This window comes from Hydra vulgaris, chromosome 11 (genome assembly GCF_038396675.1).
Source record: "Hydra vulgaris chromosome 11, alternate assembly HydraT2T_AEP".
NCBI classification, from domain to species: domain Eukaryota; kingdom Metazoa; phylum Cnidaria; class Hydrozoa; order Anthoathecata; family Hydridae; genus Hydra; species Hydra vulgaris.
The window spans coordinates 43,329,908-43,344,939 of NC_088930.1; the positions used below are offsets into that span (position 1 = coordinate 43,329,908).

Consider the following 15,032-nt stretch of genomic DNA (forward strand, 5'->3'; position numbering starts at 1 on the left):
TAAAAAGTAAGGATTTTTAAAAAATAGTTATAATAAAAAATTAACTTTAATTTTAAAGTTGTTTTACAAATTAAAATGGAAAACAAAATTAGTTTAAAAACGTTTTTTATTCCTCATTAAAACTATTATTTGTAAATTTTTAAGCGATATTAGTCAAGTTGCATTTTTTTTTTCAATTTTCCCTTTTTTAAACGTTATTATAAAATTGTAATGTATGTAATTGTAATGAAAATTTAACAAACATAAATTAATAGTGAATATATTTTTTAAATATTATCTTTTATTTATCGTATTATATTATTTTTATTTTGAAAAAAAATAAGTGTTTATACTAAACGTATGTATATTGAATGAAAAAAAGAACAAGCAAAGTTAAAAACATACATAATTACATTTACTGATGATTTCGTTACGACATGATTTAATCACAAATATTATCTTCTTATAAATATTCTTAAAAGCAATTAATCAATAGGTTTTTTCCAAAGCTTTGCAAAAATAAGTGTCCGAATTTAATATCTGAGTAAAAAAATGTTAAGTTTGTTAAAAAAGAATATATATATATATATATATATATATATATATATATATATATATATATATATATATATATATCAGCATGTATTTCAATGGTTTGTATAATTAACTAAATGGTCGGTATTTTTTTTAATAAATAGTCAATATTCGATTGCTAAAACTTTCAATCTTTTAAACTTTTGATGACTGATTTTTGACTTTAACAACCACGTCAATTCCGGTAAGTAATTTGTAAACATTTTAACTTTAAAAGAATAAGATTTAAATTTGGTTTTCTTTCAAATAAAAAACTGTCAGTTCAAATTAAAACTCTAAGACGATATATGTGTACTCTGCTGAATTTATGGATGTATCAGTCAATGCATGTGCACTTTGCTGAGCCTTGGGAGCATAATATTTGAAAAAATGTTCAAAATTATTCGGTTGAAATGAAAATCATCAATAACTAGTAGAAAATTATATTATTTCATATTAATTGAATATAAAAATCTTTTAGATCAGTTAGAAAAAAAATTATTTAAAAATAAAAATGAAATAAATTGGTCTTAAAAAATAAATAAATAATCAGATTTTTTGTAGATAAATAAATTTAAGTTTTCGTAGATCTAAATATGTGACACGAGTGTTTTTAATTTCTTTTATTTAAAAGATTGTCAGCCTAAACCAAAACACTTTGCCTAATATACATACATACACATATACAGAGCCGTAACCACAATTTTGATATAAGGGGGGCCTATGTATATGTATATATATATATATATATATATATATATATATATATATATATATATATATATATATATATATATATATATATATATATATATATATATATATATATATATATATATATATATATACACACATATATATACTATAGCCGACGACACAGGTTTTGAAGTGTGGGGGGAGGGGGAGCACAATGGTCAATTTCTAAAAACAGTCCTCTACATCCTGAATTTCCTAAAAAAAAAGGTCCTTTAGTAAAAAAGTGAAGGGAGGGGGGCACATTTCCCCCAGCACTCTCGGCATCGTTGGCCCTGTAAACACACACAGTATTTTTAAATATCGTAAATCTGTATTTTTTTGAATAATATTATCTAATTGCTAATTTTAGCAATTTATTAAAATAACTTAATAATTTATACAAAGTTTCCAATAAAAGTGTGCGATATGAATTTTAAAAAATCTTAAAATTTAATGCAATATACAAGATATTTATTTAGAAATAATGTAAGTTTTTATTGAAGTTAAAATGGATCCTTTTTCTTCAATTTTTATTTGCTCAAAAATTGAGCAAAAATGACTTGTATACATTAATTAACTTTATAAAGATTTGTATACATTAATTAACTTTTAGCTGAAAAAGTTTTACAATATATGAAATAAAGATTTTTTTTTTTTTTTAGAATATATACTTTTATTGAGATGTTTATAATTTCGCAAATTTATATTATCGCTTTGGTAAGTATATTTTTTATTTCACTCTTTTTATTATTTAAAAAACATGAACATTTTTATAATAAAAGGTCATGGGAGGTAAAAAGTGCGCATGTAGTTAAACCTTATAAAATAAGTTTTTCTTGTTTTGTTTTAAAAAGTCCAACAGAGTTATTTAAAAATCATTAAGTTTTATTAGTAATTGCTTGTAAACGTTTTCAGTTTAAGAATCAGTTAAACTTTTCTGTTTAATTTGTTTTTTGGTTTTTTTTCAAACCATTTAATCAACAAGTTAAAAAAAAAATATTAAAAACATAAATGAATGAGAAATTTAGGATTACGTGTTATTTGTTGAACTATTAAACAATTGCAAAACGTGTTAATACGTTTTGTAACGTTTTGTAAAATTCGTCTTGCACCAACTGATCTAAAACAAAGCTAAATGATTTCTTCTTTCTTTAATTATTAATTTTGTTATGTTCTCTTGTTGTTATATTATTCATCTACCAGGAAAAAAAAAGTTGATTGCTTAATATATAAAATGAGTTTAGTTAGAATTTTTGCACTTTGCAATACATTTCTAAATAAAAAAATTCCGAATAACCGTCAAATTTATGAGCTGCTTAGTTATGGCTTAGGGATATTTTGCACTGCAAGTGGGACAGTAAGTTCCAAAATCATACAATATTTCTATTTTTCTAACGAATTTTGATTTAATCTTCATTATTTGGCACCAATATGCCTTAGAATTAACCTTAAACCAAGGAGTTATAACAGACCGGAGGAAGAGCGAAGTTAAAATACGTCGTTTCTCAAAAAATAGTATTAGTAGTAATATTATTTTCTATTAAACACCGCGTAATTATCATAATTTAAAGTTAATCAATCACATTCCAATTTTAGCAAAAATTATCCAATGATATTATTTCAAAACGTCATAAGAAATTGAAGCATAGCAAACATAAGATGGAAGTTTAAAAAATTCATAAACAATATTTAGAGTTAGTTTATTGTTATTTTTTTGTTGTGCTTTTTAAACGACGAATAATAAATTTTTGGATTAGAATTGAATTAATATATATCTAGATAATTCAAGAAAAATAAGAACTGGTAGTATTTTTATCGGATTTACAAAAAAGTATTTTTCATATTTTATATCTCTTTATTTAGAATTTAGCAATTTGTTTTTAGATCCAGCAAAATTACAACAACACAAAATAAAATCCTAAAAAAATATAATAAGTTCCTTGCCGAAAAAACTTTCTTTAAGAACGTAACAAATCTGTATTAAAACGGGGAAAGAAAAGATCAACCAAGTAGTAGAGATTGTCTAAAACTTTGATATTTATACCTAGTATTGAGGTATTCAAAAAACGATTACTTTACGTAGATCATGATTTTTGTTGTGATTACTACTTGATAGTTAGAACAGTTGTTAAAAACTTAGCCAGTCAACGTTTAAGAGAGTAATCCATTTTGATTACAGCTTACAAAGGTTACAAACTACATTTCAAAATTTTCCTATTTCAACGCCATTTTGCCTTGCCGCTGAAATAATTATACAACAAAGACTGTACTACGATTTAAACAATTTTCGGCTTCGTTCTCCCCCCATTCTATTATATCTCCTTGCTTAAACACATACCTTAAACAAATAGACAAATCTCGATGTCTCGAATACTAAGAGTATCGGAATAAAAGTTCAAGATATTGAGAGTTAAAGATATCAAGAAAGGGGTTGAAAAATAGTAAAATCTCCCAGCTTTCATTAAAAAGACGCTTAACTTTTTTTTTGACAAAAATTACTAATAACAAAAAGTTTTTGGAAAAAATCTGTCATTTGCTTCAAATTATCTATCTTTCCCATCTTCATTAAATCCTTAAGTTTTAGTGCTAGGGATTATATTTTATTTCCGTATTTTGAGCTGTATAGCAAAGCATTTTGAAGCGTTTCAAAAGCATCTTCTAATTCAACACTAGATGGGCGTGGCGGGGTTTCAACGTTAATACCTTCGTCAACGCTATATTTAACTTTATCGTCGACGTTTTGAAAATCAGGGTCTAAAATCTAAGCAACAATTTCAGCATCAGTAGCATATTACCCGGTGGTTACTAAATCGCAATCAAACCAATGTAAGATTCCGCTAATAGGTCTTCTTAGACGGCATTAGGACTTAAGTCTTACAAACGGTCAAGCTCTTAAAAGATTTATAAGGATGATCACAACAGCTTTCGATTTTGCTGGCTTGTTTTGCTGATAGCTTTTTTAAAGCAATCGAAGACAGTCTCCTTTGACGCAAAGTTAAAGAAAAAAATTCCTTGATTGCTTGAAGGATTATTGTTATTATTGGTAGCCCTAATACCTAGACGCACAATTTTGTGGCAATACAGCTATGCACAAAAGTTTAATCGAGATGGTAATTTTAATCAAACTTTTCAGGGTTTTTCCAACTAAAAAAATCAGAAAAATGAATTTAATTAATTTTTTTATTTAAAAGAACAATCTGTTAGCTATACAATTAACATTAATAAGATAAGGTATTAAAAAAAAATTGTTTAAAAAAAATTAAATAAATAACTATATAATCATAAAATGAGTTGCATAAAAGTTTCATCGAGTTAAAGTTTAGCACACAAAAAAAACATTTAATCTTTTACGTCTCCTCCTTAGGCTCGATAGCAAAGAAAAAGTGTTTTAAGTGTGTTTTTGTAGGTATTTTGGTTGATACGGTCATTATACAGCTCGCAAAAACCAAGGCCTTTTCAGGAAAAACATCCCCATATGCCTACTGAGCTTCCACCACTTTGTCGTCTTGCTTGTAGTTTTCGCTCGCAATATTTCTCAATTGCAAATCTTTTAACGTATGTTCTTCCTTTGCGGTTCACAACCTGAAAATTTAACTCAACTCTCCTAATCACTTTTACTCAATCTTCAACTGCCCAATGCAATCGTTCTTTTCACCATTTTCGTCTTTTGCTTCGGTCCATGATTGACAGGATATGCTTTCTTATTTCAATGTAAGACCGAATATCTTTTTTTGATAATGTTCTTCTAACAAGCTCTTTGCTTACATTTCTATTAGAAAAGGATGGGTTAAATATTTGAGCTAGCTTTTTGTTGCTGAGACTAGGATATTTTCTACTGGTTCTGAATATGCTACTTCTGTCACGGTCACTAAACTTCAGTGGTCTTCCAGGACGAGACATGTCAACAACGTTACGTTACGTTAGCTCCCAGGTTTTCACTGTTTTTTGCACGCAAAATTTAGAAACACCCATAAGTTAATAATTTCAACGTTGTTATGCTCCTTTGATTTGACCAGTCCAATAATTTGTCATATGATGCTCTCTGACACTGCTTTTCTGCCCTTTAACAAGCGAATTGAAATTATTCTTTAGATAATTTTTTGCAATTAAAATAATTTTTTGTAATTTTAAAATTATTTTTTTATTTAAAAACCACGAGTACCCTTTATATTTATATTTTATAGCAATAATTAAGTATAATAATTAGTTATCGAGTTTGAAAAATGTATAATTAATTAACTCAATTAAACTTTTATGTCATCAGTAAAATACATCGTATAACGTTTAATTAGTTTTACGGATGTAGTGTAACGTGTGAATATTTTTTATTTGTTTATTTTATCAATACAAACATAAATAGCAAAACACAAAAAAAATAAACTTAAAATCTATATCTGTTAAACTTTAATGTTCGAAAAACTGGCGCATAATTATGAAAAACTCTATCTCGGTTAAACTTTTGTGCATAGCTGTAGTGCGCATTAAGATGAGTCAAGCTTTTTGCTCATTCTGTAAAAAGGTCTCCGTTCATCCAACGTTTTTGCTGATTTTTATATGTGTAAGGGAGTTGTTTGAGGTGCTTAAAACATTATGGGTTAGATTTTCTAATTACAAACATAAGTAATTTTTCTTCTGTTGTACTCCCTGCTACCATACTAGTTAGTCTGACTTCACTACTATTTCTCTTTAAATATTTGTCTCGTGATAAATGCTACATTTTATTTGGCAGGCACTGGTAAAAAAAGTCCAAACTCATTGGCATTGAAAATGTTTACGAGTTTGTAATTCGAGCACAATGATTTAAGTGTAGTTTCATTCTATGAAGCTGTCATATTGTTCATCACGGAGGCATTCCTAAGATTATTTCAAAACAAATGCCTTTCCAAAAAATAGGAATACAATAATAAAATTCTAATTACACGTTTAAAAAATTCAATGCTGGTACGTGTGTATTTGTTAATATTAAAATGGAACAAAATATGACAAAATTTAGCTGACCTTCCTCTCCGATTATGAAACCAACAATTAGATGCTTTAAACTCAAATGCTTCTGCAAATTTTTGTGCTTTTTCTGTCAGCATGCTATTGATTGGTACTTGTTGACTTTTTTTTGCGATGTACTACGTAAATATGGCCTTGTCTACATTTTTGAATTTACTCCTACGAAGTTTCTTCTGTTTAGATTTTAGGTCATTTTTTTGCAGCGAGTTGATAATTTGTTTTTATTTTTAACCTAGTTTAATATTGTGTTCTTTGAGACACCATAATTTTGGGCAACCTCTTAGTTAGGCATCCCTTTCCCTAGTTCATTTAATGCCTTGCATTTTTTTATAATAGATTTGTTTTTAAGTTTGTTTAACGAGCGGCATGTTATCGCAACAACAAAAAAATGCGTTTGACAAAAACAATAACTAAATTAATCTTTTAAAAGAATACTTTTCGGAAATCCAACTCATAAAATAATTGAATTTAAAAACCAAACTTTAAAAAATTTCATAGCAATTTTTTCAAAAATTGGAATTTAAAAAAATTATATCGTTATCAAAATATTTCTTGAAAAAAAGTTGTTGAAGAGTTCGAGATAACGAGAGAAAATTGCCCTCCAAACCAAAAGAGTTGTTCAAGATACCAAAAAATTTGAGAAGGTAATGTTTAAGATATCGATAGGATTTTAGCCCAAATAAGATCGTGTGTCCATGGGACCGCCAAAAAAGTTCAAGATATCAAGTATTTGAGATATCGAGAGTCAATTGTACCTTAAACACATAACCTTTACTACATACCTTAAACACATAACCTTTAAAGTTAACGTTAAACACATTTGAAAAAAGCAGTCTTGACGTCATAATGCTCTGATTTTTATCTCAGAAAAAACTTATAGAATTACCTCCATCAAAAAAAAAAAAATTTTAAGAGGCGCTTAGAAACTTATAGTTACCAATGTTGTATCAACACATCTGAATTGATGTATTTTGTTCAACACTTAAATAAAGTTCATAATTCAGCAACTTTTTTCTCTATTGTTATTCAAAAACAATACATTTGAAATTTTCAGCCTTTAGTTGAAAATTTAAAGGATGAAAATATGGTTCAGAATATTGGTTAAAATTAAGCAAGATTATCTTTATAATAATTTTTTATAGCAATCAATAACGCTGTTATAAAGGATATTTTTGTTTGAAAAATTTACAGGAATTACAGGAGGTAAAACCTTAGAAACAGATTTTTAAGAAACCAATATTATTTATATACAAAAAATTAAAGTCCGCTTTTAACATCCGATTCTAAATATTTATTTGGATGTATGCCCGAAATTTTAATCGAAAAAAATGAGTACTCTGTCTGGGTATTCTGCGCAATGATGCTTCCCACAAAAATTTTTAAATAGAGAAAAACAGTGTCTCTTTTAGAAACTTACAAAAACATCTTTTTTTCTTCAATATTTATTTGAAATTTAGACAATCAAACATAAGCATGATTTTACATAGAAAGCTTTCAGTGCAAGTGTGTTTGTTTTAGGTTACATATCTAAATATTAAGTTTAATATATACATATGATAATCTTTTATGATTCTGACATAATCATATAAATCAAAAATGTATAAATATTTTTTATTAAAACAAGTTTGTAAAGGATTTAACACTACAGTGAATATACAAGTTACAAAATTAAAAAATTTAGAGAAGCTTTGTTGTTTGCTGTGCACAATAAATAATTAAAAAAATGGAAAAAATCATGATATTTTATCTTTGATTATCATTAATGCTTTTTTTTATATTTTATAATAATTGTTATTATTAACATGTCGGAAAGTTATCGGCTTGCCATTTATTGAGGGTGCCACTAATGGTCCACTAAGTAAACGATGAGCAAAACTCCAATGAACCGCTAAAAATGCCTATATAGGTCCATTGCAACTTCACTAAAATAATGCTTGCTGGGTATATATATATATACATATATATATATATATATATATATATATATATATATATATATATATATATATATATATATATATATATATATATATATATATATATATATATATATATATATATAAACATCAATAAATACGAATTTCTCTCGATACTAAATTTATCTTTGAAAGAAATTTTCACTGGATTGTTGAGACCAGCCTCTTCAGCCAAAAAGTGTTTTGTCTAAACAAAAATAATAAATAATGACAACCTGACTCGTGAACAACGGAAAGCACTTACACAATTAAAAACAATAACAATATTGATATATACTCATTTGATAAAGAAATGGGTTTTGTAACAATCCCTCATGATAAAGCAGTAAAAAAGATTCGAGAACAAATCCTATTGGGCCAACTAAAATCATCAATGAGGATCCGACACAAAGTTACGCAATAAATCAAAGTCCATTTAGCAAAGTTAAATAAAAATGGTCGGTTTGCAAAAGATAAATATCAGCACACTTATTCCAATGCCCAATACCACCTCGTATGTATGGTGTAGTGAAGGCACATAAGCCTGAACAATCTTACCCAATGCGAATTGTAGTATATAAAATAGGCACAAAAACTAAGGAATCTCAAATTACTTAGTAAAACTAATATAACCAATGTTAAATGAAAACCCAACTTGATTAAAAAATTCGCAACAATTCGTAGAAAAAGCAAAATCGTGGGACATATCCAGTGACAAAATTCAGGTATCATGGGACGTTATAAACTTATACCCGTCAATTCCTCTTAAAGAAGCAACTGAAGTACTCATAAGTTTATTGGAGGTGAGCGATAATTTTAAAAAAGCGACAAAATTAAATATGAAAAAAAATAAAAGTTCTGATAGAACTATGTTTATACCGACCATAATGTTTATGGAACAATGAAATGCATGAACTTGAAAATTCAAGTCCAATAGGTCTTTCGTTTATGGTAGTTTTAGCTAAATCTTTTCTTTTAAATCTTAAATAAAGACCACTTAATACAGTCATGCTAGAGTCCTTAACATTGCCCAGGCTAATAAGTTTAAGACATTGCTTAACCAACAGCATCCAAAAATACAATATATAACCGTATTTAAAAATGACAAAAAAACACTAAATTTCCTAAACATATGCATAATAAATAACAAAAATGGTAAATACGAATTTAAAATACACAGAAAAAATGCAATTACTAACATTTAAGTTAAGGCAACATCAAACCATGACCCACAAATTTTAAATGGAATATTCAAGGGTTTCGTATATTAAGCAATTAATGTATGCAGTCAGAAGCATATAGAAAATGAACTGAAATTCCTTATTCAAGTATTTGTCGAAAATGGCTACAAGCAGTTTAATCTCATAAAAACCATTAAAAAAATAAAACAAAAGAACAAAAAATCACTAGTGACTACTAAAAACATTGAAAACATCACCAGTACGTATCCAAAGATTTCATTACCTTGAATACCAATATTGTCTCCCAAATTACGTAAGGTGTTCAGGAAGGTAGGATATAAAACGGTCTTCAAATCAAACTTGAACCTAGAGGCAATATTAAAATCAAGAAATAAATCTAAACTACAAATGAACAGCCACTTAGGAGTCTCCCTTATTAAATGTCATTGTAGCAAAAAGTATTGGTGAAACAAAATGCAAATAAAAAATCGCATGCAAAAACACAAAAACAGTACAATAGAAAATAAAACAGATCGATCAGTATTAGCCACACACATAAGACATTGTGCACAACAAGTTAACTGGGACAGTTGCGGAACTCTAAAAGTCAATGCTAGAAAATTTTGATAGGAAAGTTTGTGAGGCACTTGAAATACAGTACTATCAATGTGACCCTCAATCAAATGGTATCAGTTTAGATGAAGGACAATATGTGTCTACAAAATTTTGGACACCATTTTTGGCGCACTTACGTCAGGAAAAGATGAAACCATCCCTTTGACATAAAATAAAACTGCCATTTTTAAAATAATATATAAACAAAAACAAACAAAAAACTTTTAAGCTGAAGACGCTGGTCGCAACAATCCAGCAAAAATTTCTTTTAAAAAATAAATTAAGTATCGAGAGAAACTCGCATTTATTGATATTTATAAAATAATAATTTACATACCCTCATACATGATGTCTACAATAAAAAAAAAAAAAAAAAAATATATATATATACATATGAAGAGCACAATGGAAAAAACAGCAGAGTCACATTTTTCACATTTTGAGAAAACCTAAATTAAAGGTTTGAAACCTTTTTATTACAAATTATGTGAGAAACTGTCAATTCTTTTAATTTTTAAGGGAAGGTCTTGACCCTCATCTTCAACTTTATCGTCATACGGCAGAGCATCATAGAATGCCTCATTGGTGGTAAATTTTTTGAGGACTTGGAGGTCTTTGTACTTTGCAGCTGATATAGCCAGTCTGTCTTCATACAAAGCTACTGGCACTGCTGTGCATACTGAAAAATTGTTTTTTCTCGTTGGAACAATGATGTTTGTTTTCAAGAAAATACCGTTCCATGAGTCTCTGTGACAAACGGTCCCTGGACCTTCATCCTTGTTAAAAACCATTTCCCGAATGGGGCGCGTGGGGAACGGGCAGCCTTTCTTGTACAATGGCCTTAGAAAGCCGGAGAAGTTTTTGACCAGATCCTGTTTAACATCAGTCACGTTAAATGGTGTAGGATGTTTTCGTGCTTCACTAAATATTTTTATCCAGTCTTCTGGAACACTAGCACTAGACTTTGTATTTACTGGACCCATGTCCCTGTCACACTCCATATAAGAATGTCCGCGCTCAGGGAATGTCACTGTTACTGAGATAAACCTTTTTCTATGGTGCACCATATAATCTAAAAACCGAATCAGGGTAAAGTTCTTATTCTGTCCTGAGCAGGAATCGCAGAATAGTTCAAGGTGAGTAACCTCTTCGCTGACCTTGGTTGTGATGTGGTCATACAGGAAAGAAGCCACCTCATCTGAACCTTTCCTAGCGACAGTCTCATCATAGCAGTAAAGAAAAACATCATCAGTTGATAGTTGGTGAATGTTAAATGATTGGTATGTGAGCTTTCTGTTGTAGTAAAAGCCATTGGTGGACTTGTTGGGTAGGTTGACATTTTTTTGGTAGTCAAACGTAAAGGCCTCAAGATGAGGTGTAATCTTGGCCCTTCGCTTAGCGTCTCTTTTTCTCCGGTAGAATGTGTCAGCCTTTCGCTGGTGGAGATCTTTTTGAAATTTTAACTGCCTCAGGTCCCAAATGAGGACTTCATTTGTTGGGTCTGATTCAAGAGTCTTTGTAGCAATTTCTATTTTATAGAATGTCCTCTAGAGTTGAATTCTAATTATAGTTTGGCAAATTACAAACTAATTAGCCAACCACGAGGAAGCAATAAAAAAGGCGGAGGCATAGGTGTTTACGTGCTCAAAAAGTTTTAATTTAAAATAAAAAAGCCATTAAGTGTAGCAAATAATAATTATGAAAAAATTAAATATATGAAGATCACAATGGAAATCAAAACGGCAGAGTCACATATAAGGTTATTATATGGACCCTGCCTTTTCTTTCCTTGTCACTGGTGGACACTGCTGTTTTTTCCATTGTATACCATATTTTCTTATTCCATTTTACCATAGACTATGTCGGTTTTTTCATTTGAAACTTGGCTTAAAAGAAGCATTTTTCAATGCTTTATTACCCAAGGGCCATAACTGAAAAATTATAAAAATGTGACTCTGCCGTTTTTTCCATTGTGGTCTTCATATATATATATATATATATATATATATATATATATATATATATATATATATATATATATATATATATATATATATATATATATATATATATATATATATATATATATATATATATATATATATACATATATATATATATATATATATATATATATATATATATATATATATCAGGCCCAAAGGAGCAAAATTACATGGAGGGGGGGGGGGCAGTGCTGGATTAAGGGGCCCCGAAATAGAACTATAAAATTTTTTTCAGTCAATTTTTTCAAAATTATTTATTTGAAAAATCATTTGGGGAAAGAGGCTATTGCCCCTGCTGCCCCCTTTGCTACGGGCCTATATATATATATATATATATGTATATATATATATCTATATAAATATATATATATTTATATAAATATATATATATATATATATATATATATATATATATATAAATATATATATATATATATATATATATATATATATATATATATATATATATATATATATATATATATATATATATATATATATATATATATATATATATATATATATATATATATATATATGTATATACACCGACGTACAATTTCTAAATTTGTAAATACAGAATTTATTTCAAAGGAAAAGATTTTTATAATTTACCTTTCTTTAAAACTAGATTGCTTTCAAAACCAATGCTTTATCCCAAAATCAAACATTTATGCTTGCTGCATACTACATAAAGAAATGCGTAAGTCCGGCTATAGTGAATTACGGTAAGTTTTAAAAATTTTATAACTATTTTACTATTGTAACTTTAAATGATATCAATGTAAAATGGAATAAAATATTTTTTATTTTTCAAACATTTTTTTTTAATTAGTTAACCAGGAGGATTTTTTTTTCAGAAAAAGAGTAAAGTTGTAATATAGTATTTAAATAACTTTTCTTTATATTGGTGTGTAAGTAACTAAAGATTTGTTTCATTGGCAACCAATTGTATAAGATGCAACTTAATATAATTTAACAAGTTGTTAGTTATTAATTAAGTTTTGATCTTTATTATTTATTAAGTTATTAATTATTATTTGTTAAATGTGTACTTAGGTGGAATTAAGCAATTGATTAAGCATATTTCTTAAGTATTCAATTAAACCAGAGAGTACCGAATCTAGCAAAATAAGAATTTGATAAACTTGGAAAACACCAGTTTTCTAAAATAAATAAAAAAAATCAAGACCTGTAAACGTTAGAAAAACAAATAAAATATGCAATTATGATATCTGATTCAGAAAAATTATTTGCACTGCTAGAATAATGTTTTTATTCAGTATAAGCCTTTCGTTTTCTTTTTATATAAGAGATCGCCCATAAATTAGGCAACGCTAAATTTCCTTTATAATAATTTAAACAAAACAAAAAAGATCAAAAGTTTTACCTCACAGAGCTTTAAGTAAAAGAAAAAAGAAAAATAGCTCAAATTTAATGAAAATCGACGCGAAAAAGGGCCTTAGATCTCCTACTTCCTTTTTTTAAATAAATTTAGCGTTGCGTATTTTATGGAAGATCCCTTATTTGCTTGTTTGCAATAAGTGACGCTGTGTTAAACTTTAGAATTAGTTTACACGCAAGCAGTTGCTAAAGGAAAGTGTAAATATAAGTATCAGTATATAAGTATAAGAATGTAAATATAAGTATATGAATTAATTTTCTTAAATAATAATTTTAATTTCTTAAAATAAAGAGTTTCTACAGTTTACTTTATAAAGTTTTAACAGGTTCCCACCTTTTATCTTTTTTTTTAATATCCTTTCTGTAAAATTTTTTGAATTTAAAAATTTTAAGCATTTTTAATAAGATAAATGTTTTACTTTTGGTATAAAATTAGGATATATACAACTTTCGTCTTTAAAGGAAACCATACTCGAACAACGCACATACAATATAACTTATAAAAATTTCTTAGTTGTCTGAAAGCTTATTTGGTATTATATTTAACAGTCAATTATCCTTAGTCTACATTTTGTCTCAGCTGCGTATGATTTCCGTTTTAAAATAAATGACGCAAGTGCAGAATATATTACGTACGATTTAACCATTAAATATTGTATAATTTTCATAAATGGTATATCATCTCTTAAATCTGATTTTAAACAACATAACTATATAAATTTTGTGATTTTTTTTTCCTTTGTCATCGCTTGTCAGAATTTTACAACAGTTCTGTGTAAGCTTTACACCTCTCTTTGCTACGTCATTTGTGACTTTGACAGTTTTAACAAAACCCCTTACAGATCGTAAGTTCTATTCAGAGCCCCAAATTTAAGAATCTCAAGCCGATTGTAGTCCATGTCAAGAATAGTAAAGAATAGTATTTAACCGGAATGTAGTCTGAAAAAAACTTCTTTTGAACATTCAAAAGGCGTTAAGAACTTTCAAAAAACTTTTAATGTACGTCTTTTGAGGACCAAATGCGGGCTGGGTAGAAATAATTTTTGGTTAAAATTAGTAATATAGTTAGATAATTAGAAAAGTTAGATAGATACGCAGGTAGCAAACTTTAGCTGTAGAAATATAAAAGCTTCGGCAGAAGCTTTAGCAAATTTTTGGTTTCAGTACATCCTTACTTTATATGGCTCTGAATTTACATCTTTACTTTTACCTCTGTCTCAAGGATAATGGTTATAAATAATATTAATATTTTTAATTGAACGTAAAAAAATTTTGATAACACCAGCTGTTTCCATTGACCCAGAAGATTGATTATGATTGATATGACATGCTTATTTCCAAGCATTACACCGAGGTAAACTTCTTTTATTTTTTTATATTCTACAGTACACAATCATGAAAAATTCAATTTTTGGGTTTTTAGTTCAACATATGAAAATCTAGTTCTGGTTACAAATATATACAACTTTTATATGGTTTTGTTATCATATTATGAAATATTTGATTTTAAAAATTAAAGTATGATTTTATTAGCTTAGTAACGCCTTAACGACACCAAACAAGGTTTGGTTTTGCCCTAATAT

General features: G+C 27.7%; 1 protein-coding gene across 2 annotated transcripts in view; it reads left to right on the forward strand.

Annotated features, from left to right (window-relative positions):
• Window positions 1-15,032, forward strand: part of LOC136086677 (vasoactive intestinal polypeptide receptor 1-like) — a 120,806-nt gene that overhangs the window by 7,803 nt on the left and 97,971 nt on the right. For both annotated transcript variants that reach the window (XM_065808918.1, XM_065808919.1), the window contains exons 2-3: window positions 1,950-2,004; window positions 12,677-12,773. In XM_065808918.1, the coding sequence (XP_065664990.1) occupies window positions 1,969-2,004; window positions 12,677-12,773 (133 nt within the window). In that variant the 5' untranslated portion in view covers window positions 1,950-1,968. The remainder of the gene's footprint in view (window positions 1-1,949; window positions 2,005-12,676; window positions 12,774-15,032) is intronic.